We start from the raw sequence: 23,158 nt of genomic DNA, 5'->3' as shown, positions 1-23,158 counted from the left end.
GCGGTCTCCGTGCAGTGCTTGATTCTTCCTGTCTCTCGCCCCCCAGACGCCCGAGGGCTCATTCGGTGGATGCTGATGGTGAACCCCGATCGCAGAGCCACCATCGAGGACATCGCCAACCACTGGTGGGTGAACTGGGGCTACAAGAGCAGTGTGTGCGACTGCGACGCCCTGCGTGGCTCCGAGTCCCCGCTCTTGGTGCGGATCATCGACTGGCACCACCGGTCCTCAGGGCTGCAGGCAGAAGCAGAGACCAAGGTGAGGGACGAGGTCACGCTGGAGCAGCAGCGCTTGCTGAAGAAGTCCAAGAAGGAGAGCGGCTTGGGCCAGGCCGGCCCGGACTCGGTGGCTGAGGGCGCGTCCAGGCTGAGCTCCAAGCGGCCCAAGGGCATCCTGAAGAAGCGCAGCAACAGCGAGCACCGGTCCCACAGTGCCGGCTTCATCGAGGGCATCGTGGGGCCTGCCTTGCCCACCGCTTTCAAGATGGAGCAGGACTTGTGCCGGACCGCCGGGCCCCTGGCTGGCTCCCCCGAGGCTGAGGCGGGAGGACACTCGGGAACACTCGGCCCCAAGCAGTCGGCCACCATGCCCAAGAAAGGCATTCTGAAAAAGACTCCGCAGAGAGAATCGGGCTACTACTCCTCCCCGGAGCGCAGCGAGTCCTCGGAGCTGCTGGATGGGGACGACGGCACAGGCAGCGGCCCGCCTCCCCCGAGCCCCCCAGCCCCAGCCCGGGTGGCCTCCCACAGCCTGTCCTGCCACAGGAAAGGCATCTTGAAGCACAGCAGCAAGTACTCAGCGGCCGGCAGCCCCGAAACGCCCACACTGGAATCCCCGTTGGAGCCCGGCGTCCCCGCCGAGGGCCTGTCCCGGAGCTGCAGTCGGCCCTCCAGTGTGGTCAGCGATGACAGCGTCCTGTCCAGCGACTCCTTTGACCTGCTGGACCTGCAGGAGAACCGGCCCGCCTGCCAGCGCATCCGCAGCTGCGTCTCAGCCGAGAACTTCCTCCAGATCCAGGACTTCGAGGGGTTGCACAACCGGCCGCGGCCCCAGTACCTGAAGCGGTACCGGAATCGGCTGGCGGACAGCAGCTTCTCGCTCCTCGCAGACATGGACGACGTGACTCAGGTGTACAAGAAGGCCCTGGAGATCTGCAGCAAGCTCAACTAGCCCTGAGGGGCGCAGGGACGGGCGGACGGGTGGGGAGGGTGCGAGAGTCGCGCTCAGGCTGTCACCACGGGGCTGGCTGGCTTGGCTGAGTGTGGGGCGGGAGCCAGCACCGAGCAGGGGAACAGGCTCTTGCCAGTCAGACTTGGGTCAGACACCCGGTAGAGGTTGGCAAGGTGGTGTTGGCAGCACTTGGTGGGGAAGGGACTGGGGCGAGGGGTGTTTCCCCGGCTTTGCATGAGCCCCGAGGGCTCGCCCCTCCTCCCTCCTCCTTGGCAACCTTGGTCTGGCTGCACGGAGCTTGGAAGGTGATTTCAGCAACCTGAGCTTGAATTGGCACTCGATTGCTCCTGGCTCCTGGAGTGCTAGTTGGAGCCCAGGCCCATCAGAGTGCTGTTATCGAGTAGCAATGGCGGCCATGGGATCGGAAGGGGGGGTAGCACTCCTGCCGTGTCCTTGTCATCTCTGACCTGTCTCAGCCCTGGGCATCAGCTGAAGCGGCCCATGGGGTCTGTGTTAACTCCTTCTGCCACTAGGGTGGCATGTGAGTGGGAGACACAGCCTTGGTGGGAGAAATTGTGCTCTGAACTCCGCCAGGGACACCAGTCAGCCCAGGGTGGGCTTTGGCTCCTCGCTGTCTTCCACCTCCTCCTCCCTGACATCGGCCCTGCTCTTCAGCACTGCCTCCGAGGGTGGAGAGGGGACGTGATGACAGTGAAAGCTGTTGCAGGAGAGGCGCACACGCCCCTGTGTGGTGCCTGCACAGCGGAGAGGATGTCGGCCTGTGCCAGCAAGGCTGCACTTTCCGCAGTGCTGCAGCCTTAATTGGAGGCTGCCCCGGGGTCCACCCCTGCACCTGCTCGGACTTGGGGTGTGGCACTGTGCATGGTCTGCAGAGGCCAGTGGCCTCAACCTTGGCCCAGCTCACTGCGATGGAGCGGCTTCCCCGCCGGGCGTGGGCTCGAAGAGCTGTAGGAATCTGCTGAAGGGAGTTAGCGCACAGGTGGGTGAGGAGCATCAGAGAGAAGGTGCCCTGGCCCAAAGCCAGGGATTCTAGAGCAGGGCTTGTGGGGGAGGGGAAGCTCCATCTGTTTCCACAAGCAGGGTGTCAGAAGAGCAGGAGTGAACTGGGGAAGCTGGGGGGAGAGGAGCATTTCCTTAGAAGTTGGCCATGTGTTCTGGGGAGGCAGGAAGGAAGTGAAGCGGGGCTCTGAGTATTGAAACCAGGTATGCAGTGTCTGAACACCGCCTTAGAGACGTCATCGCGTCCGGGAGGATCTGGCCCCTCTGGGATGACTCCACATTCTACTGGCTTGAGCAAGTCCAAAGCCTTGTGTTGAGGGGCCCAGCTTCTGACAGGAGGACTGGCCTTGGGAAACCTTTGGAAAAGCCAGCCTTCTCCGGCACTCAGGACGTGTGTCAGGGTGCAGTCACCCCTGCCGTTGGGAGATGCGCCTGTCCCCTCGCTGCCGGCTCCGGTGCTCCTGCTTCTGATTCCTCAGCTTGAGCCAAGCACTGTTTTATGGGAAGCTGCTCAGTTTCCTGCATTCAGTTCCACCTCCTTCCTTAACTCAAGAGGGTCTAACGGGGAGCAAAATCTGTAGAGATCAGATTGCGCTGGGGCCCTGGGGGCTCTGCAGGCTGCTCTGGGCCTCAGCCTGGGGGAGCCCCTGCTCCTGGCCTGGCTGTCCCGGCTCCTTGAGCAGCCTGCACCGCCACACTTCGGGCCGTCCGCGGCTGTCCAGTGACCCGGGGGTCACCCCTCCAGGCTGGTGGGTTTCCCTTGTTGCCGAGTGACTGTGTCTGCTCGGTCTGTCCCACCCTCCTAATCTGCAGTGTCCGGATTGACCTTTAAGGAAAGCTACTCCCTCCTCCCTCGGCCCAGACACCGGATGGCCTCCTTTGTCACGCAACTCCACAGATCGGATCGGATGGTGGTGAAGACAGATTTGGAGAGGAGCCCTGGTCTGCCCTTAGGGCGCCTGTGGGCCCAGGTACCTGCGTTTTTCGGGGGGCTGTTTTCCTGTCGCTGGTCTCGGGCCCTGCTCAGTGCTGACCTTCTGCTGATGTTGCTTTGCTTTAAGATGTGATGTTGATGGTGCTTTCCAGGAAAAACTGGGAACGGAGGGAAAAGCCCTTCCCAGCAGCCTCTCTGCTCCTTCCTAAGCCCTGTCTCCCCTGCCAGGCAATCCCCAGCCAAAGAGATTATGCTTGAATCATTTCCGTGGAATTACAAGTGAGAGACTGTGGATGGAGCAGGAGAGTCCTCGTCAGCTCTCCGGGCCCTTGCCTGGCCTCTGGGGGCCTTTCAGCGTCTTAGTTTACACATCTGCCAAAGGGGTAGAATTAACTGCTTTTGCAGGTAAATGTCAAGGCACGATCAGTTTTCAGGAAGTGCTTTGAGACCCCAGGCGACATGAACATGCTAAGTACCCTCTGAATTTCCATCCCTGTGACCAGGGGCTGCCTCCTCTGAAGACCCCGGTGGCAAGGGGCACCGTGCAGGGTGGAATTCAGGCGAGCTCTGCCCAGGCCTGCTGTCTTGAGTACAAATGTGAATGGCTGACTGCTTGTTGCCAAACTGGAAATGTTCTGTAGGGATTTACTGGCATGGGATCATTCCTAGGGGGACAAGAGAAAGAGAAACTTGACTGCACATTTTTTTTTTAAATCCGTGTTGTGACTTTTATTTAATTTCTATTTTTTTGGTAATAAAAAGTTGACTTTTTAATTTGAATCTGTCTTTTTTATTTATTGGTCTGAAAGGCATTTCAAAGGTATTATAATAATATATTGGTGTAATTTAATTGGTGCAACATGCTTTATGGCTCCCATCAAAATTCGTTTGCACTCATTTGATTGGCTTGAGAACAGCCTACAGGGAAGCAAAGCTGGACAACCACCCAAAGTGTTTGTATTTTCATTGGAAAATGATTTTTCATTTCTTTTTTTGTTTCTATTTTTATTTTTAAGTTAAATAAATTGCAATGAACTGAACTGAACTGGGGCCTTGCTTCTTCATTTTTGGTTGCTTTTCTTATGTAAGTGAGGGAATGAATGGTGTGAGGGGCAGAAACCGACCAGGCCGGCTGGAGCCCGAAGCTTCTGAGTTCCCGGAAAAGGACGCTGCTCAGGTACACAGGACACCGGCCCGGAGCACCCAGGTCACAGAGGGCCCCAGGCTCACTTTCCTGCTTCCCTTTGTCTTTGGTTGTCACAGGACACGCAGCCACCCTTGTACCAGGCAGCAGAGCGCCGTGGTCTGCACGAAAGAGTAGCCTGGGGTCACAGTGTTGCATTCTTCCTGTTTCTCCTCCCTGACTGGGGCCCACCCTCACCTGCCCCAGCGTCCAAACTCATGTGCGCTCAGTAAGTTCCAGACTGGCGACCAGGTTCCTCCAGTCAGGGCTGGAGATGCCACCCGTGGCCCATGCTGGGCCCTGCTCTTTCTCCCCCTGCTGCCCCCTCCCTGCCACAAGCTTCTTTCCCAAGGGCAGACAGGTTGCCAGTCTGGTTGGTCAGGCTCAAGACCATTGGCCGCCATGTCCTAGCGGGGAGGCTGCTGCTCTGCCTTCTTGAATCCCATTTTGCCTCCGTTCCTTGTATGAAGAGAGGCCCCGGAAAGCTCTTGGATCAAGGGGGAGTAATAGGGTAAAACTGAGGAGTGCCTGGGTCCTGGCCACAGTGCCAGGAGGTATCAAATCCTGCTCTGGTAGCTGTCGTACATTAGAGTTAAACCCCACAGCTAAGAGTACCGTATGGGGTCCGTGGAAGAAGAGGCTGAATTTGCTAAGAATGGACAATTCATACCCTTTCTGAACTACTGAAAGAACCTCAGACGTAGCATTGTCACTTTTAGCAAATAAAACCGCAGAACGCCCAGTTAATTTTGAACTCTGCAACAAACAATGAATTTTTTTTTTGTTCCGTGCACTATTTGGGTCATGTTTATGCTTTAAAAACCCCCAAATCTCTTTGTGAAACTCAGATTTAGGCGTCCTGTATTTCACCTGGGCAGCTCATCTGTTGGGCCTTACCTGGCTGAATGGAACAGGAGTTGGGTAGCGTGAAGGCTGGGGAACGGACGCGTACCCTCTGTGGAACATGTCGGTGCGTCTCAGGCTGGGATGCGCAGAATGAATTCCAGTTCCAGTCTGGACTTGGGGATGGTTATGGAGTCAAATGACTCAGCCCCTCAGGGCTCAGTTTCCTGAGTTGTGTGACAGCTTTTCTCACTGCTGTCTCAGCATCTCTCAGGGCTGTGAGGAAGGAATGAGAATTTCTCCCAATTCACCTTGAGTGCAAACCTCTGTGTGAGTGGGAAACAGTGGCCCTTTACAGGGTGGTACTCTTGGGCTTTTGAATTCAGACATTTGGAGGCACTGCGTTTGGCCTGAGGGCTCTAGATTCATCCTGCAGTCCCTGTGTCGTCAATAAGTGGGTGGCCACTAGGGCTGTCAGACCTCTGCAGAGCAAGGGGCCAAGTAGAAGTTCACTTAGCAATGAGGCCTTTGGAAGATGGCACTCTGCTTGCAGATGGAGGGGATAAATAGCATTGTGTGGCTGAGGCTGGAGCAGCTGTGATGTATAAAGGCCAGAGGGGAGGTGGGGTGGCTGTGGTGGTGGACGCTGACACGTCAGCTGGTGGTGGTGGTGTTCATGGGCAGTGGTCACTTTCAGGAGGAAGACAGGACTAATGCTAACTGGACCTCTACACCATGCTCACTGCATCTTTCCGTGGCGGCAAGTGGCAGCAGCTCACTCAGACTATGTTATATAACAGGATGAGTTTAGTGCTTCACAAACTGAGAAGTCCAAGGAGTTTGTCTCAGGCACAGCTGGGTGCAGAGGCTCGGGGCTTAGGATGTGGAAGCACTGGCCTCTGCCTTAGGCAGGATTCTCCATGTGGCGGCAAGATAGTTCTGGGCAGTGGCAGGGTTATGAGGTCCTGCTAATATGTTGTCCTGGAATCTGGGGGTTCTTACTGTCCTAGCAGTTATGTAACAAGGCAGAACTTTGATTGGCTTTGCCTGGGTCACATGGCTCCACTGGTCCAGCTCAGATGGAGAGGTGCTCTGGCCCGTGTGGATCATGTGACCACCCTTGTGAGTCATGGAGTGAGGGCTCCTCGGTACCAGGCCTTGTGGAAGGCAGAGTAGAAAGGAGCCAATGTTAATCACTTCCTTTTAGGCTCCATTTCCTCATGTACAACATCACATCATTTCCAACTTCAGAGTTATTACGAAGATTGCATGAAATAAGCTACCTAACCCAGAGCTTGATACACAGCAGATTTTTAACTTATGCACATGATCTCAGTGAAGACAACAGTGGTAATTCTACAGAGAGGAGATGTACTTGTTAGGAAGATTCTACTATGAAGTCAGCTGTGATGTCAGAGTCCAGCTGGAATTTGTTTAAGCACTACAGGAACTTTATGAGCTCATATACCTGGAAATGTAAAGGTAGGATGGATTTCATGGATACTTAGTCCTGGTGGGAGAACTGGGCAATAAACAAGTAAATTAAACCTCTCCAAATCACGTACAATAAGTGCTGTGAAGGAAATAGGTGGGGTGCAAAGACAGAGAAGAGGGAGTACCTCCTGCAGAAAGAATAGCTAGAGGAGGTATCTGAGGAGGTGACCTTCGGTCATAGATCTGATGATAAGGAACTAGTCGTATAAAGAATGAGCATTCCAGGCAGAAGAACAGTACATGCAAAGGCCCTGGGGTCTTCAGTATTAGCAGGGTTAACTTCCGGTCTGTTGGGAGAGGACAGCCATGGTCCAGGGAGCAAGGTGTTTGTTAAACACGTGTGGCCACATTCTAACGTCGTCTGGCCAGGATTGTTTCTGACTTTGTGTCCTCTGATTACAAATGGTCAGCAGGTGGCCCGCAGACGAGGGACACGCTATGATGGGAGATGTTTCCGCTGCAGACTTCACTGACAATTTGTTGAAAGTTCTAGAAAGGATATTTTTAACCCACAGAATCATGCAATGCTTTGGGCACGGAATAGAGTAACAGTGATGTTGCATGAAGGTTTTCCTGTCACCAGACCTGTCCCGTACCAGCACAACTTTCTGATTCCAATGGGGCATTGGATGGGAAAGTGGCCGTTAATTTTGTTTTAATGATGAATTTATTTTCCTCTTGTTGGAAAATTTGTGCTGCCCATCTCTACCTGACTGAGAATGTCCACTGCTTCACAAGCAAGCTGGTTCACTGGTCCGTGCTGCGGGCTCCCTTCTGTTTGTGCATTGGGCTGAGGTAACAGATGGACCCCCTAAGTTGGCGCTTGAACATAAGAAACAGTCATGTCTGAGATTGCCAAGTGCAGTCAGGGTAGGGCTGTGCTGCCCCAGGGCGCCTCCTCCAGCTGCTCTGAGATCAGAGCTGCTGCTTCTGGGGCTCTGCCTGCTCGAGTTTCCATTTCTCACAGGGCACACGGGCCAGAACCTTTTTGGGCAAGGTGAGGCTCAGCTGCGGTCCTGGGCCCACATCCCACTGGCCGGAACTCCTTCTGACCCGACCCAACCCCCTGGACAGCCCTTGGGTCTACAGCACGTGCAGGGCAGAAAACAAGACAGTCAGAGGACACTCAGCTGCAGGTTACTTTTGCTTCCCATAAGGAGTGTCCTGCAAAAAGGAAATGGTTGTTAATATCCCTTATCTGCATCTAGCTGCTGTTGTTGTTGTGTTTGGAGATAGGGTCTGTGTAGCCCAGGCTGCCCTCAAACTCATGGCGATCCTCCTGCCTCAGCCTCTCTAGGGCTGGGATCAGACAGTTTTGGAAAAGTGCAGTAACCTGCCCAAGAGCCCCGGCTCAAGCTGGTCATTGCTGTGTTGCCATCTGCTGTGATCCCCTGCAGCTGGGCCCCCCGGGCCTCAGAAGCCCCATCCTGTCACCATCCCTGTCGTGGGGACAACTCTGTCCTGCAGGAGCTGAGCAGATGCCACGAGGCAGGAAGACACCAGCCCAGGTGTAGGCCTCCGGGATCCAACAGGGGGGCACAGCAGCCGCCCCCATGTCCTGTGGAGGTCAGGGTCAGCAGATCCTCTCCCACGGAGTGACTGGAGTCTCCCCAGCACTCTGGAGGGGCTGGTGTGGCAGAGCTCCTCTTTCCATCACAAGCCCTGCAGTCACTCAGCGCTCGGACCCTAGCGGGGACAGGGGAGGCCCAAGTGCCACGTGGAATCTGGTGCCAGGCTGGGCACTGCGACAGCAGCTTCCAGCATGCAGAGAGCAGGGCAGCACCATCTCCAAGCATGCACCTGCCCCCTGCAGGGTGGTGACCAAGTTGGGCATCCAGAGGGATGCCTCACTGTCGGGGAGAACAGGAGGGGCTTCATTTCCAAGGCCACTGGAGAAAAGGGGCTCTGAAAAGTGAGCCCGAGGAAGGTCTGTGAGTCTGAATCTGCACTCACTAAGGCCTAGCCTCTGGCTGAGAGGCGCTGGAGCCCGGACAGAGGCCCAGGTGCAGAGCCGAGGGGCATATGCAGCCCGGAGCCAGTCCTGCTGTCTGCTCCCAAGGTCTGGAGGTGGGTCCAGGGCGGATGGTCCCCGGGAGGGGCTTCTCACACACACAGGGGGACACGGTGGGCTGGGAAAGCTCCTGCTCTGCAGAGAAACAACCCGGAGCCTCTCGCGAAGCCAAGCGCTGTGGTTGTGCGCAGGGTTGGGGCCGAGCCGCCCGCTGTGTTGGAGTGTCTCCCGGGAAGAGGGTTCCACGGTGAGGGGCCAGACCAGCAGAGCCAAGTCCTCCCCTGGGGGCCAGCGCTTCCCTGTCCTCGATTCTCCGTGCTGGTGGATGTCCCTAGGACCCTGCTGCCGCACTAGGTGCCAACCCGTCACTGGCAACCAGAGCCTTAGACCTTGCTGCTTTCCTCCTCCCTCTCCCTCGCCTGCCAGGCCACTTCCGGCTGTCGTGACCCTCGGACTCTTGCTGTGCCTTTGTTTCTAGCCTCACACCTGTTGCTAGCGTGCGACCACCGTCACGATGTCCTTTCATGGACCCTTAGATCAGCCTGGACCGTCTACCCCTGCCAGACTACCCTATTGGCCCTAATGCCTAAGGGATGGTTGCAAATCAGCTTCTCCACCTCAGGAAGCCTGGGAACATGGCCAACACGGATGCAGCGGTGCTCAAGCTGTGTCCTTGGGGTCACCTTGAAGGATAACTACCTGCAACAAGGAGGAGGAGGAGCTGGAACCCAAGCTGGTGCATCTGGGAAGCTGGCTCCAGGGCCACCCTGACCTGTTCATTTCATCTGTGTATCGTGCATCTGGAAAAGTCTTCATCTGAAGAGTAACAGTCATGGCTGCAAGAGTTTCGGAAAAGTACCAGGCCATCTAGCCATTGTCGGTGTGGTGCCGGGCAGCGCTCGCCAGCTGGGTCTCTGGGTCCGAGAGGGTCTGGGGCAGGAGGGGGCACTGATGTGCAGGGTTTGCTACTTTTGTGCTGCAGATTCTTCCCCCACTGCATAGCAAGAGATGAACCTGACACCAGCCAGCTCGGGCAGTTCCGGAACATGGACCCTGGATTTTGTGTGGTGAGCCTCGCCAGCACCCTTGGGCTTCCCGGGCACCACAGGAAGGGAAGTGGATATTGCCCTGGACATATTCCAGCTCATTTTCACAGCGCGGCTGCTGTTGCTTTCAGGGTCAGTTGGAGATGCTCTGCCCCATCCAGTAGGAAATGCTTTGTGCCCTGCTTCACGAGTCACTCAGCATCCTTGCAGCTTGCAGGGAACTCAGCAGCAAAGGAGCAGGGACAGTCCTTGCTCCCATGGCGATGCAGTCTACTGGGTGGGGGGAGAGAGCCAATGGCGTTGCGGGCCCCATCGGATGGTGAGGAGGAAAGGGAAGCTAAGAGGGACGGACGGGAAATGTCTTTGGAGGGATCATCTTTTATTCTGGCTTTTACCGTACGCTCTCTCTTTTTCTTCCTGCAGGCTTTGTCTGGTTTAGTTGTTGGAGTAACGCTGACCTTGAAATGCACCGAGAAGTGCTCCCTTCCTGTTGTCTGACTGGTGTTGTTTCTTCATTAAATATTTGATGTAGTTCATCAGTGAAGCTGTTTGAATTTGAGATTTCCTTCATGTGGAAAGGGTTTAAAGCATGAGTTTAATCTCTTTACTTAATGTAAGACTGTTTAGGTTCTGTTTCTTCTTGAGTTACTTTTGATGATTTATGTCTTTAAGAAATTAGGATGTCCAGATTTTTGGCATGACAGTTTTTCCTGATATTTCATTGTTTCCCTTTGTAATTCTTGTGGGATTTCTAGTCATGATCCCTCTTTTTCTCTCAATAGTTTTTCTTCTTTATCATTTTCCTGTCCTCCTTTTCTCCCTCTCTCTTCCCTTCCATCTGATTTTTAGAATTTTATCAATACTATTTTTTTTCCTTAAAGGCTAAGGTTTTGGATTCATCAGGTTTTAAGAAATTATTTGTTCTTTTTTGAGGATATCTGTTCTTGATTACTTTCTTCCTTCCACTTACTTTGGGTTTAATTTTGCTTTTGTTCCCTAGATTTTTAAGAGCATAAGTCATTAATTTTCTTTTCTTCTTTCTTCTTTTCAAATATAAACACTGACAGCTGTATGCCTTTGTTTAATAATTGCTGAAGCTGCATCCCACAGATTTTGATATGTTCATTTTTATTTTCATCTGGTTAAAATATTTTTTTGGTTTCTTTGTTGATTTGTTCTTTTTTTCTATGGGTTACTTAAGAATTGTGTGGTTTAATTTCAAACCATTTTTGTTTTTGTTTTTTTTTCCAGGTATCTTTCCATTACTGATTTTGAAGTTAATTCTACTATAGTAAGATAACCCATGCTGTATAATTTCAGCCTAACTTCAATGAAACTAGTTTTATGCCCTGTAGTGAGTGTCCCATAGCAGGAAGCATACTCAGTTGGCACTGTGTTGTGTTATCAAATGTCAATTAAGTCAAAACGGTTGGTAGTGTTGTTCAGATCTTCTGTCTACTCACTGGATTTTGGTCTGTGTCTTCTATCAATACAAAGCAAACCTTTTTGGAGCATCTGTTATTGATAGAGTTATCTGTTTCTCTTATGTTCTGCTGGTTCTTTCATATATTCTGAAGCTCAGTTCCGAGGTGCATACAGTTATGCCAGCTGAGGCTCCTTGCTGAACTGACAGCTCTGTCATGACACGGTGCCCCTGTCACCTAGTAATAGTGCTTTCAGAGAAGTTTGCTGATAATATGGCCATGCTGGTAGTGATGTCATTAGCGTGTGCGTGGTTATAGCCTCTCTGTTCTTACGTATGTCTGATCTGTGTCTTAATATCGAAGGCGGGCTTCTGATCGAGAGGGCTTCTAATAGTTGGGTATTGTTTTTAAACCAATCCGCACATCTCTGCCTTGTAACTGGGGCATGAGACCACTTAAAGTTACTATTGTTCTTATTGAATTTGAATCTGTCATCTTGCTTCTTGTTTTCACTTTGTACCATTTGTTTTTCTGCTCCCATTTTTCTCTCTTCCTTTGAATTACTTGAATATTTTTTCAGTATTCCACGTCATCTGGTCTCTTCTGGGGTTGCTACTCTTCGCTGCTCTGCAGGAGAGCAGTGGTGGTGAACCTTCGGCAGGTGTGCCGAGCCGAGCATTGATAACTGCTCCCATGGCAGTGTTGGCACCTTGTGATAAGTGAGTGGGCTTGGCTGCAGCCTGAGCACGTGGTCTCTAAAAGTTTCGCCACCCCAGCTCTAGAGTTTACAATATCCACCTACATTTCGCCGCCTGCTGCACAAGTGCAAAGACCCGAGTTTGATCCCCGGTACCAAAGAAAAAAAAGGAGAGGTTATAATGGGCCAGGGATTTAGCTCAGTGGTTCCAGCGCCTGCCTTGCAAGAACAAGGTCTCGAGTTCGATCCCCAGTACCAACAATAACCAAACAAACAAATGTTACAATATCTACCTTCAGGCGCAAGCCACCTTCGAGTAATATTACGCTGCTTTGTGTATGCTGTAAAAACGTTGCAATGATCCGCTTCCATTTCCTCTCCACAGCCTTTGCACTGTTGTTTCCATACATTTTGCTTTTACCTATGTTTTAAATCCCACAGTACATTATTACAATTTTAAGTTATTGCCTTTAAAATGATTTTAGATAAATACAGTTATCCTAAAAACAGAAGAAGGAAGTACCTCTTATATTTAGCCCTAATTTTATGTTTGCCGTGTGCTTACCCATTGTGTTCTCAGTTTACCTTAGTTCTATTTTTCTTCTACATGAGGAACTTCCGTTGACATTTCTCCTTGGGAAGTCAGCTGGAGACAACTTCTCTCCACTTTGGACTTCTAAAAAGGCTTTATTTCAACTTCACTTGTGAAAGATGTTTTTCCTGGCTATCAGAGTTCACGTGACAGTTTTTATCTCTTGTCCTCCAGAGACATCGTTCTGTCTTCTGGTTTCTGATGTGAAGTTGCGATCAGACCCCCTGTGTTCGCTGTTCATGTCTCTCGTGTGTGAGCTGGCCTTATTGTCTACTTAGCCCTTTTCTCTCTCGCAGTTTGATTGTGTCATTCTTTTTTTTTTGGTACCGGGGATCGAACTCAGGACCTTGTGCTTCTGAGGCAGGTGGCGGCACCGCTGAGTTAAATCCCCAGCCCTGGCGTTTGATTGTGAATTCCCTCAGTATCGCTGCCACTGTTTGTTCCACCTTGTCTTCATTGACCTTTTTGCATCTGTAAGTTTGTAGTTTTCATCAGAATTTGGATTTTTAAAATGGTCATGATGAATTCAAATATGTTTTCTTCTTCCTCTCTTCTCTCCTTCCCCACCATGTGGATTTCCAGGGACATCTGAGCTTTACCATTTGGTGTTGCTGCACAGCCCAGGAGCCTCTGTCTGCAGCTTTTGTGATTTGTTTTTAAAATTTCATTGATCTTTTCTTTAGTATTATTTAAAGTGTTTCTGGTTCCATCTAATGAAGTTACATTTGATATTCATTTTTGAACTGCATATATCTTTGTATTGATTGGTTTTCCTTCTTTTGCACCAACATTTCTTGCCCTATCTACTAATTTTTTAACTGAATGCTAGGCATTGTGCACTTTATATTGGTTCTTGTGTTTTGCTATTTCCCTTTAAAGAGTATTAGGCTGTGAAGATATGGAGGCCTGGGTGCCCGTCAGTTGGGGACCAGAGAAAATGTGCTCCGTAGAACAATGGAGTATTATTCAGCTATGAAGAAGAGAAAAGTTATAGCATCTGTAGGAAAATGGGTGGAACTAGACATCATCATGTTAAACAAAAAAGCCAGGCTCAGAAAGGCAGGTACTGAATATTTTCCCTAAAATGCAGAATCTAAAAAATAAATGAACAGGGCCGGGGATTTAGCTCAGTGGTTCCGGCGCCTGCCTTGCAAGTGCAAGGTCCCGAGTTCGATCCCTGGTATCAAAAAAAAAAAAAATAACAACCCCCCCCCCAAAAACAACAACAAAACAAAACAAAAAAACCAACTGAAAAATAAATGAACAAAACAACCCAAAGTTGACATGAAAGTAGAAGAGAGACAAGACAGGAAGAAAACAAACGGGGGTAGAAGGGAGGTTAGCAGGGGGGACGGATATGCCCAGAATATGTTACATGCATGTATAAATCATACGTGAAGCCCAACATTTTGTAAAGTTAATATGCACATACCTGTTAAATATATGAGTAAAGGAGTGGGAGGCTTCGTACTGACGGGGAGTTACATTACACGCAATCCAGTTGCTTCTTCTGAGCCCCAGTCCTGGCATTTTAAGTGGCTGATGCGACTCCTCCCTCAGGTGTGGACGTAGTCCCACGCCGCATGCCCTGCGCGGTCAGCAGCACCTCCCCACCCTGCCTGGTGCCTGGGAGCCTGGGGGTCGCAGCTCTGTGTGGGCTCTGAGATGTTGGCCTGCAGCTTCCTGGTGGCTTTTTGTTTGTTTGCCTGTTTCTGTGGCTGCCTTCTTTGTCTGGCCTCATCAGGTACAGATTCATATTTACCCAGAGGCCCAGGATGCCCGCGAAGATTCCCAGAAGTCTTTCTTCACATGGCCCCTCTGCTTGTCCTCGGGTCTCCAGGTCCAGTGCCCTGGCCTCTCTGACCTCCAGAGGCTGCTCCTCGGTCCGGCTGTAGCAAGTGTGGGTTTACCTTATTCTCCCTTCTCCTAGGGATGCTGCCCTGGTGTTGCCTGATGTGGCAGGGTTGTTTCTGTCCTGTGGTGTAGTTGGTTGTTACAGTGGGCTGAGGGTTTTGTTTTCTTCGCTTTCTTTTTTTAACCAGCACACGTCCACAGTGCATGCGGTTTGCAGTCGTGCTGGGGAGTGGGCATCTGTACACAACGCAGTTTGAGTCTGTTTTTCAATGCCCTTTGCCCTCCTGCTCTCTTCCCCCTCCTCTAAGTCCCCTTTTCCCATTTTCATTCTTGTTGGTATTTTTCATCTTATCAGCTGATTAGATGAATAAAATGAGGCATCTATACGTAATGGAACACTACTCAGCTGCAAAGAAGGGCAAAATGGAGACATTTGTAGGAAAATATAATGTTGGATGAAGTGAATCAGACACACAAGGCCGAGTACAAACAGCACAGTGGAGGACGGATAGAAGGGCCAGGGGGCTTTGCATGGATAGAAGCCCAAGTTGAGGGTCTTTTGTCCCATCACGGAACTAGTTGACGGCAGAAACCCAGGTCAGACAGACTCCGAAGCCCGAGCCCTCTGCATTATTAAGCTCCCGTTCTGCTCTGTTTTCTTCCCATTTTAGAAAGAAGGTAGGAGAGGGTCTAGTGTGTGAGAAGCACACTGCTTCTTTGAGCCGGAGCTTCGGTTCCCGTTGGCTCTTCTCAGGGCACCCGCCTAGGTTAGCTTTCCCTTGTTCTGCCTAGTGAGTCAGAGGAGGAAGTATGGGGCAGCTCTTCCTTTGTTTGTTCGCTCACGCATTAGTTCACCTACCCTATGCACACGTGACACCCTAGGTATGGAGCGCCTGCTGTGTCCCCGGGGCTAGGCTTTTCTCTTTTCTCTCCAGGCACTGGGCTTCCTTTTCTTCATTCTTCTTCCTCTCCCCACTTGCCGCCCCAATGTGATTGTGTGGAAAGGCAAGGTGGTGACATTTTAGGGAAGCTCCCTGGACGCTGGTGGGGGTTTCAGGTGGTGAGGGGAGCAGCTGGGCTCTCCTCCTCTATTAAACAAATTCCAACACCCTTGGGAGCAACCACATGTTAGCCAGACACTGGTGTTTCAGGAGAGAGGGATTAAGTGTTGCTTTGGAAAAACCCAGTATCTGAGAACTGGCTGCCTGAGGCAGAAGGTGCTGAAGAAAAATGTAGACAAATTCAGGAGTGCACAAAGCGTGATTTATTAGGAAGCCATGGAAGAAGCGTGTCTAGGTTGGCCCCAGGGCAGGAAAATCCCTGCACTCCCAAGTCAGGAAGAAGGGTGCCGAAGGCAGACCATGGCCTGATGGATTGCATCTTACTGTCCTCAAGCTGTTTACAGTTCCAAAGTCTGCGAAGAAACAGTGTGAACATCAGTGAGCAGCACAGTACTCTCTAAGGACTTTGCTCATCCTGTGGGCTCGAGATGGGCATCCGGTGGCCTCCATGGTGCTTAGACCAAGATGGTAGCAGTCAGGCCAAGCTGGATCCATACGAGTGTAGCTGAGAGGAAGAATGAAGACCACGTGGGCTTCTTGGAAGTGGGAGAGGATGAGAAAGCAAATGCATTCTCCTTGGAATGGTGGCAAGGGTGGATAAAACTCTGCCTTGAGCTGAGCTGCACAGGCGTCTGTCCCTCCCTCGCCCTGTTTGGTTGGGCACCGCAGTAAGAACAAAGCTGAGTGATACTCTGCAGGTGTCCTACACCCTCATGTCTGCCTGCCCCGCAGCCACCTTTCAGTACACCTTGGAGGTGAACAAGGACGCTGGTGGAGCAGAGGCTGGAGAAGGGCAGTTGGAGGTCTGTTGTCCAGCTGTAGGGGGATGGTCTGGACTTGAACTCAGGCCTTCTGACCCCAGAGCTTCTGGGCCTAGTTCTATCCTGGCATCCAAGCATGCGGTTGCTGGCTATGACGCAGTGGCTTCTGCTGCCGTCAATGAAGCGTGTGCATGTGCTCCCCCTCCACAGAGCCCCGAATTTTGTGTGCAGCTTCATCTGGGCTCTTTGCGTGATGCCACCTGTGGCAATGAGCCGCTCCCCTTTCGGTGGGCGAGTTGGGGTGGAGGGAAAAGCACGTCGGGCCAGCTACTGCCTGGAAGACCAAGAAATGACAGAGGAACAGACAGAGACATTCTCCTGCAGCCCTGTGCAACATCCGGGCACGCAGCTGGATAGTGGGGGCTTCTGAGCAGAGGCGGGGGTGAAGAAATGGCGCCGTGTCGGCTGGCTGAGGAGGCCCTGCATCTGCAGGGTGGGTGCTGCCACTGTGCTGGCAGACAGGCCACGACAGACACGGCTCCTGCGTGCCCAGACTCCCATTCAGAGGCCGGCGACGGGTGATCACTGACGCTGAAGGGCAGCGGGGGCGGGGGGGGGGGGCTGGTGTTTTGCAGCAGGAGCCTCGGGTCACCCTGGTGATGCTGCCTCGGTGCTGGGATGAGGCTGTGACCCGAAGGCCCAGGAGGGGCGTCCTTTCCGCCTCTTTCGCCTCCCTCAGCCGCAAGCCCACTGCTCCCCAGGGTCTGTGCTGGCCGAGGCTGCCCGGAGCTCTGCGTCCACCTGAGAACAGGGAGGTTTCGCTGCCCGGCAGCTGTGGGCTTCACAGTCCAGAAGCTGACGCCCCACTCCGTGCTGTCTCTGCCTCTGGAGGTAACCGGAGGTGCGGGCTCTTTCTCCTGAGTCATGCTGGGGTCACATCCATGTCCACTTTCCTCCACGAGGGCCCCAGGGACCATCTGGACCTCCTGTGTGCGTGCGTGTGTGTGACTAAGAAAGTGAGTGTCATGTGCACTTCATTTAGCATCGCCAGTCTCAAGTCCAGCGGTCCCTGAAGCGGCCAGTTATTCCCTTTGGGGGACTTACTTTGTCTGACGGGAGTTTCTGTCACTTCTAAGTGAAGGACTTGGCTGACAGCGGCTTGCCTGTGGCCTGGGGGGACGACTCCTGGCCTCGTCTCCCCTCCTGGGACGTGCGGGTGACCCATCGCCTGGACGTGAGAGGCTCACAGTCAGGACTGTTGTATGAAGCGACATCCGCTCTGCGTGCGGCGTGTGGGAGACGCCCGCGGGTGGCGTGCGGACGGCCCCATCCCCGGTGCCCGTTGTGTCTCTGCAGATATTCCCAAATCCAGGATCTGAAACGGGTCTGGTGCCGGCCTTGGCCTTTCGGGTCAGGTGCTCAGCCTGGGACCCTGTTTTACGGATGAGGCACCAGGGCTCAGAGAGGCTCTGTAGCAGTGGCCTCGATTGGAGCAAGAAGCGGCGAAGTCAGACTGCAACCCCAGTGCCCTGACTGGAGTTTGGCTGGGCTTGCTTGCCTCCGAGCAGTGCCCCGGGCCTGTGTGCCCTGGAGGGGCGGTGAAGGCCCCGTCATCTGGGCTCTGCTTGGGCCAGGCCCTGTGCCAGGTGTTTTCCTCACGCAGGACTCTGCCGACTCCATTCCACACGTGGATGGCTCAGTCACTTTCCTTGTCGCTGGGACACAACGCCCGGCACCTGCAGCGGAAAGGACAGGTTTATTTGGGCTCCAGGGCAGGATGGCATCAGGGAAGGGCCTGCCGGAGGACAGCTGCTCCCTAATAGTGGCCAGGAAGCAGGGGGAAGGGAGGGACCTGAGAGGGCAGGGAGAAGCACCCAGCAGGTCACCCCATGCCCCACCTCTTCCAGCCAGCCCCTGCTGCCTAACCTCACGCTTGGCTCCAGAGCTCCCATGAGGATCGCCCTTGCAAAACGCAACAGCCAGAGGTAAACTGCAGTGCTCAGAGCTCCAGAGCTCGTTAGGGAACCAGCCCGGGCCTACGGGGTTCCAGAGGCCCTAGCTGCACTGCTGCAGGAGCGCTGAGGAGGGAGGGTAGGTGCAGGGAGGCTGGGAGGGGCTGTGGTAGGCACTGCGGGCGGGTGGTGGCCTTGCCAGGCCCAGGAAGCACGAGGCCCTGGGGCAGGAGCCCGGGCCACCATCTAGAACCCAGGATGCCCCCAGGGCCCTTCATCTCTGGAGCAGGAACAGCAGGCCGGGTGGGCTTCAGCTCGAAGGAGGTGCAGGCCTCACGCTTTGGAGGTGGAGCTGGGGCAAGCGAGCAGCAGATGGAGCCTGGTCAGCGCTGTTCGGACCTCTGGGCGCCATTTTCTGTCCTCCTCCCTCCTGCACCTCTCTCCTTTGCCTTCACGGCCCTGATTTTTCACTTCAGCCTTAGTTGCCCCACATTTCCTGGGCCTCCTTGCTGGGCATGGGTGCAGCTTCACGCTGCTGTCCCTTGTCCTTCTGGTGTCTCAAGGTCATTGTGTTCCAATTGCTTTCTCCCCACCCAGCCCACCGGCTTCTCTTCCTCCTCAGTTTGCTTTCTCACCTGTGAACTGGCCCTGATGCCCAGTGTGGACAGCTGGGAAGAGCAGTCGGCTCTCTGCTGGCTCCCTGCACCCCTTTTCCTCCTGTCTGAGTTTATTTCTGGGTATCCCCTTGCAGGCAGGGCTTGGGGGTGACTGGCTCCCAGGTGTGAGCATCATCAGCGGATTAGGCCCGAGGAGTTCTCGGCTGAGCTGCTGTCAGGAGGAGGGTCTGGCTGGAAGAAGGGCCTTAGCTCCTCCTTCATGGCCTCTCAGCTGCTGCCCTGGCTGCTCCGGGATCAGCCTCCCCTTTAAACTGTGGGTGTCAGAACTATGCCTCAGGGAGGAGGAAGAGGGAGACACCGCCCCTCCCTCCAGGCCCCCAGCCCTCCTTTGTGTCCCTGGTCTGGTTCCACCCCACCCTCTGGCACTTTGTCCTCTGAGCGAGGTCCCTGAGGGCACAGTCTGTCCTCTCCCTCCTTCGGATTCCTCACTGAGGGAGAGAAATTGAGGGCAGTCGTGCCCAGGGTTTGCAGTCCTAATCCTGGGGGAGTGACGTTACTCTGTGGCACAGGGACTTGGCAGATGGCATCTGGACTGGCCATGGGCTGATTGCAAGACCTGGAGATGGTGCCGATCACCCAGCCAAGCCCCGTCTGACCTGTGAACCCTCAAACGCAGGTGCTGAAGGCAAAGGGAAGTTCTGGGGCTGGAGATATGAGCAGGTGTGAGCGGGTCTCAGTGTCTCGGTGCCTGAGGATGGAAGGGCCACCAGTCAGGAGCTTGGCTCTTGGCTTCACAGCCCTGGCTTCTGTAGCTGAGGCCATGGCTGGGCAGTGGGCTCTGGCCCAGAAGGGAACACAGCCACACCTGGACTTTGGCCTTGGGGCACACTGAGCAGAGTTGGGTCATGTCAGGCCAGGATTCTGAATCACAGAGCTGTGGGGGACACAGAGATGCTGGCTTTAGGTTCCCCACCCTTGTGTCTCTGTCTTATGGCGGCCCTGATGCAAACTAACACACATGGGAGATGAAGACAGCAGGAAAAGCTCTGACTCTGGGCCAAGCAGGGCCCTGAGGGGGCACCACAGAAAGGAGCAGAGAGATTTGTGAAGGAAGCTGGGGACCCTGGGATCCCCAGAGGGGTGGAGGGTGAGGCTCAGAGTAGCCAGAATCTACAGAAGTACGGAGCCCTACCTGGACACGGAGCCTGAGTGCTGACTAAGCTGCCGAGGCTCAGCACTGCGGCTCAGGGTGGTCCTGGGACCACCACTGCATCTGCTTGTCTGAGTCATTGCTCCCAACTCAGAGCCCTGAGCAGGTGTCTCCGTCCCCTTGGCCAGAGGATTCCAACTCCAGGGAGCCAAGAAATGACCCAGCACAACGACAAATCATTCAACAGCCCAGCCCCCACTTCTCAGAGAGGAAACGGAGGCCCTGGGGAGGGAAAGCTACTTCCCCCAGATCCTGAGGTTGTCCTGGGTCATCTAAGCCCTGAGGGCATCATGACCTCCCCATGGTGACTCAGCTGGGTGAAAGTCAAGGTGTGGGGTGCAGAGAGCACAACCCATGGATGAGCTTGGAGACAGAGCCACTCAGCCCAGGCAGGCAGGCCCCCAGGACGATGACAGAGGCAGAGGCCCCCAGGACAATGACAGAGGCAGTGGCCCCCGGGCCCCTGGGTGGGTGCTAGGCCCGTTCACTGCTCACTGTGAGCCTTTCCGCAGGGCTTGGGCTGGCCGAGACCTTGAGTCCCTTTACCGATGCTGCAAAGAGCTTTACAAATGTGTTTTGCAGCTCTCTGTTCTCAACCTGGATGAGAAAAGGCGACTTCCGCGTCCCATGGGACTGGAATGCTTCCTGTCCTGCAGTGCCCGAGCCCACCCGCCTGGCGGACTGTGTCGAGGGCCAGGGAGAGGATGTCGCTGCCCCGCGGGCAGGAGGGAGCCTCGAGGGCCTGCAGCATCTGGGTCCACACACAGGCCCGGGAGCTCCTGCGAAGGCCGCTGGCACCGACCGTGCTTAAGCGCCCGGTGTCCTCACCACTCGCAACACGGCATTTGTCGTCCTCTTTAGCTGTGCACCGAGAGTCTTTCGACGGCAGGGACTTCATATGAGTCATCGATGTACAGTTTTTGATCACCGTGCATTGGTTATGCTCACTGGTGGGGTCCAAGGCGCGATTTCTGTCCGAGCGTGCACCTCCGTGCAGCCAAGCCAGGGCGCGTCAAAAGTACTCGGAAAACTGCACTTGCACTGAACACGGAGGGGCTGTTTCTTGTCACTGAGGACGGTCACATGACACTCAGGCTGCCGAGTGGCCCCTGTGGAGAAGGGTCGCGGGCCCCCGTCCGTGGACTGTAGAATCCCTGGGTGTCCGGGGACCACAGGTGCCGAGGGTGAACATAGCGAGTGAGAGGCTGAGAGCCTGTGTGCGTCACATCGGGAGCCGTCGTCCCGGCTCAGGCGCCTCGGCAGCGTCGGTCCCCTCTGCTCGCAGGCCTCTGCCCTTCCGTGCGCTACCTACCCTGTGCTGCCCACCCTGTGCTGCCCAAGCCAAGAACAGGAGAGCAAATTCCTGCCCGTGTACCCGAGCTCCGACGTCCCCAGCCCAGGCTCAGGCCCCACTGCGGGTCCTTCCCTCGCGTGTCAGTGTGTCGCAGAGCGATGCCAAAGATGCAGCAAGGTTTCCAAAGCAACAAAAGTTGTCTTTAAAATGTGTCAAGCAGGGGCCTGGGATTTAGCTCAGTGGTGCCGCCGCCTGCGTCGAAAGCACAAGGACCTGAGTTTGATCCCCGGTACTAAAAAAAAAAATGTGTCAAGCAAGCATATGCATGGCTCCCCTAGAGTAGTAGCCATCACTTTTAGTCCTGCAATCCAGAATCAATGTCTATTTTTCTAGGATTTAAAAAAGCATTTATAGAGATAAATACCTCTATTATCCATCATTCTATCATCTATCTATAGATCTATCTATCTTTACAAACGTGGGATCGAACTGCCCTGTTAATTGTGAGAGCAAATATCTACAGCGTGCCTCTATGTGTGGTCATTATTTTAACATTGGTATATGTTCTGGCTCACTCACTCCTCATAATAATCCCATGAGGTAGAAATTAGAAATTATTCTCATCCCCAATTTACAAATGAGGAAACTGAGCCAAGAGGGGTTTAAACAAGGCACTGATTGAGCCTGGATAGTCTAACTCTGACCTTCGTTTGTTGTTGTTTAAAAACAGGTAGATCAGATTTATCAGATCAGAGCCCACTCCAATGACCTCTTTTTAACTGAGTTATCTCTGTAGAGATTCTGTCTTCAAATCATAACACATGGGAAGGCCTGGGTTGCGGGGAGCTTCCAACAGAATTCCTTTTCCAGAGAGGGAGACACAATTCAACCTGTGGCATCCAGGGTCACTGTGATAAGGACATTAGTCCATATGGTTTGTTTTCTATTTGTCTTGATGCAAATACTGACTTTGTTTGCAATTGTAGCCTGCTATGCAAATAACAACAATAATGACAGTATATAGAGGACTTTCAAAATTTCTAGGTTAAAGGATAAGGATATTTTTAAGGACTCCGGTATTTATAGCCAAAGTTCTTGCAAGAAGACTGATGCTCTCAGGGAGAGCAGAGGCAGGAGCTGCTGAGGGCCGGGATCCAGGCTTATTTTCCTTATTTACTGAGCCATTCCCGTCATCTGTTAGGTGTGCAGTGCACATATGTTTTCTTCATTGTACTCCAGCTTTGAAAGCGTATGTGCGTGTCAGATTATGTATGGGACACACTTCCCCTGAGAAGTTATTCTCTTGGTCTGAAGTTCAAGTTTGGGGGCCATGTTGTGTTTTTCCTCCTCACGTTGGCCACCCTGTTCATCGGTGCCCGAGGACGGACAGCAGCTCCTCCCTCAGGACGAAGAGCGACCACCACCCCAGGCCGGGGCTGGGTGAGGTCAGCCTTTTTCCAGGGTAATTTACTGGAGTCCTTCATTTCTCTCTGTGCCTGCAGGGGCAGGCAGCTCCCGCTTGTCCGAGGCTTAGGAGGTTCCAGCCATCTTGGAGGCATCATTCTGACCTTCACAGGGACCAGGGTCAAGACAGCTGCAAGGTACGGCAAAGCCCCGAGGGTTGTAAGGTGAGCAAACTCCCACCCCGCCTGCCCGGGAGGTGAGGTTTGGCGCTGGCTTCTGAGCAGCAAGTCTCACCCTCAGACTCTGGCCCAGGCTGCCTAGGAAGCTCCCAAGCCAGCAAGAAGAGTGGTTCTTTTGTTCAGTGCTTCTTTATGGAAGCCCTACTGTGCATTCCAGTAGAGGGTACAGTGGAGAACAACACTGTAGGGAACAGGGGAAGGGGAAGTTACCAGAACCTCTGCAGTGAGTCCTAGTCTCCCGTGAGCCACAGCAGCACAAGGCGAATTACAGGAAAGGTAGAAAAATGAGACTGAGAAGAAGCTGAGCTTTGGGTCTGATCAGTGCTGCTCTGGGTGGCAAAGACAAAGACCC

At 53.5% G+C, this 23,158-nt stretch overlaps 2 protein-coding genes across 8 annotated transcripts in view; both read left to right on the top strand.

The window, feature by feature from the left end:
- Nuak1 (NUAK family kinase 1) overlaps positions 1-3,904 on the top strand; it is a 56,213-nt gene extending 52,309 nt beyond the window's left edge. For all 3 annotated transcript variants that reach the window (XM_004845068.4, XM_087192755.1, XM_087192756.1), the window contains one exon: positions 47-3,904. In XM_004845068.4, coding sequence (XP_004845125.2) covers positions 47-1,170 — 1,124 coding nt within the window. In that variant the 3' untranslated portion in view covers positions 1,171-3,904. The remainder of the gene's footprint in view (positions 1-46) is intronic.
- Positions 3,905-4,312: 408 nt separating this feature from the next.
- LOC110349161 (uncharacterized) overlaps positions 4,313-23,158 on the top strand; it is a 105,205-nt gene continuing 86,359 nt past the window's right edge. For all 5 annotated transcript variants that reach the window (XR_015443592.1, XR_015443589.1, XR_015443591.1 and 2 more), the window contains exons 1-2: positions 4,313-9,722; positions 22,666-22,764. Coding sequence is in view for 1 of the 5 variants with exons in the window: in XM_087192757.1 (XP_087048883.1) it covers positions 9,664-9,722; positions 22,666-22,764 (158 nt within the window). In the remaining 4 variants the exon portion in view is untranslated. The remainder of the gene's footprint in view (positions 9,723-22,665; positions 22,765-23,158) is intronic.

This window comes from Heterocephalus glaber, unplaced genomic scaffold, assembly GCF_053883595.1.
Source record: "Heterocephalus glaber isolate CG9 unplaced genomic scaffold, H.glaber_assembly_v1.0 deba00001572, whole genome shotgun sequence".
Classification (NCBI taxonomy): domain Eukaryota; kingdom Metazoa; phylum Chordata; class Mammalia; order Rodentia; family Bathyergidae; genus Heterocephalus; species Heterocephalus glaber.
This window is presented reverse-complemented; position numbering and strand designations above follow the sequence as displayed.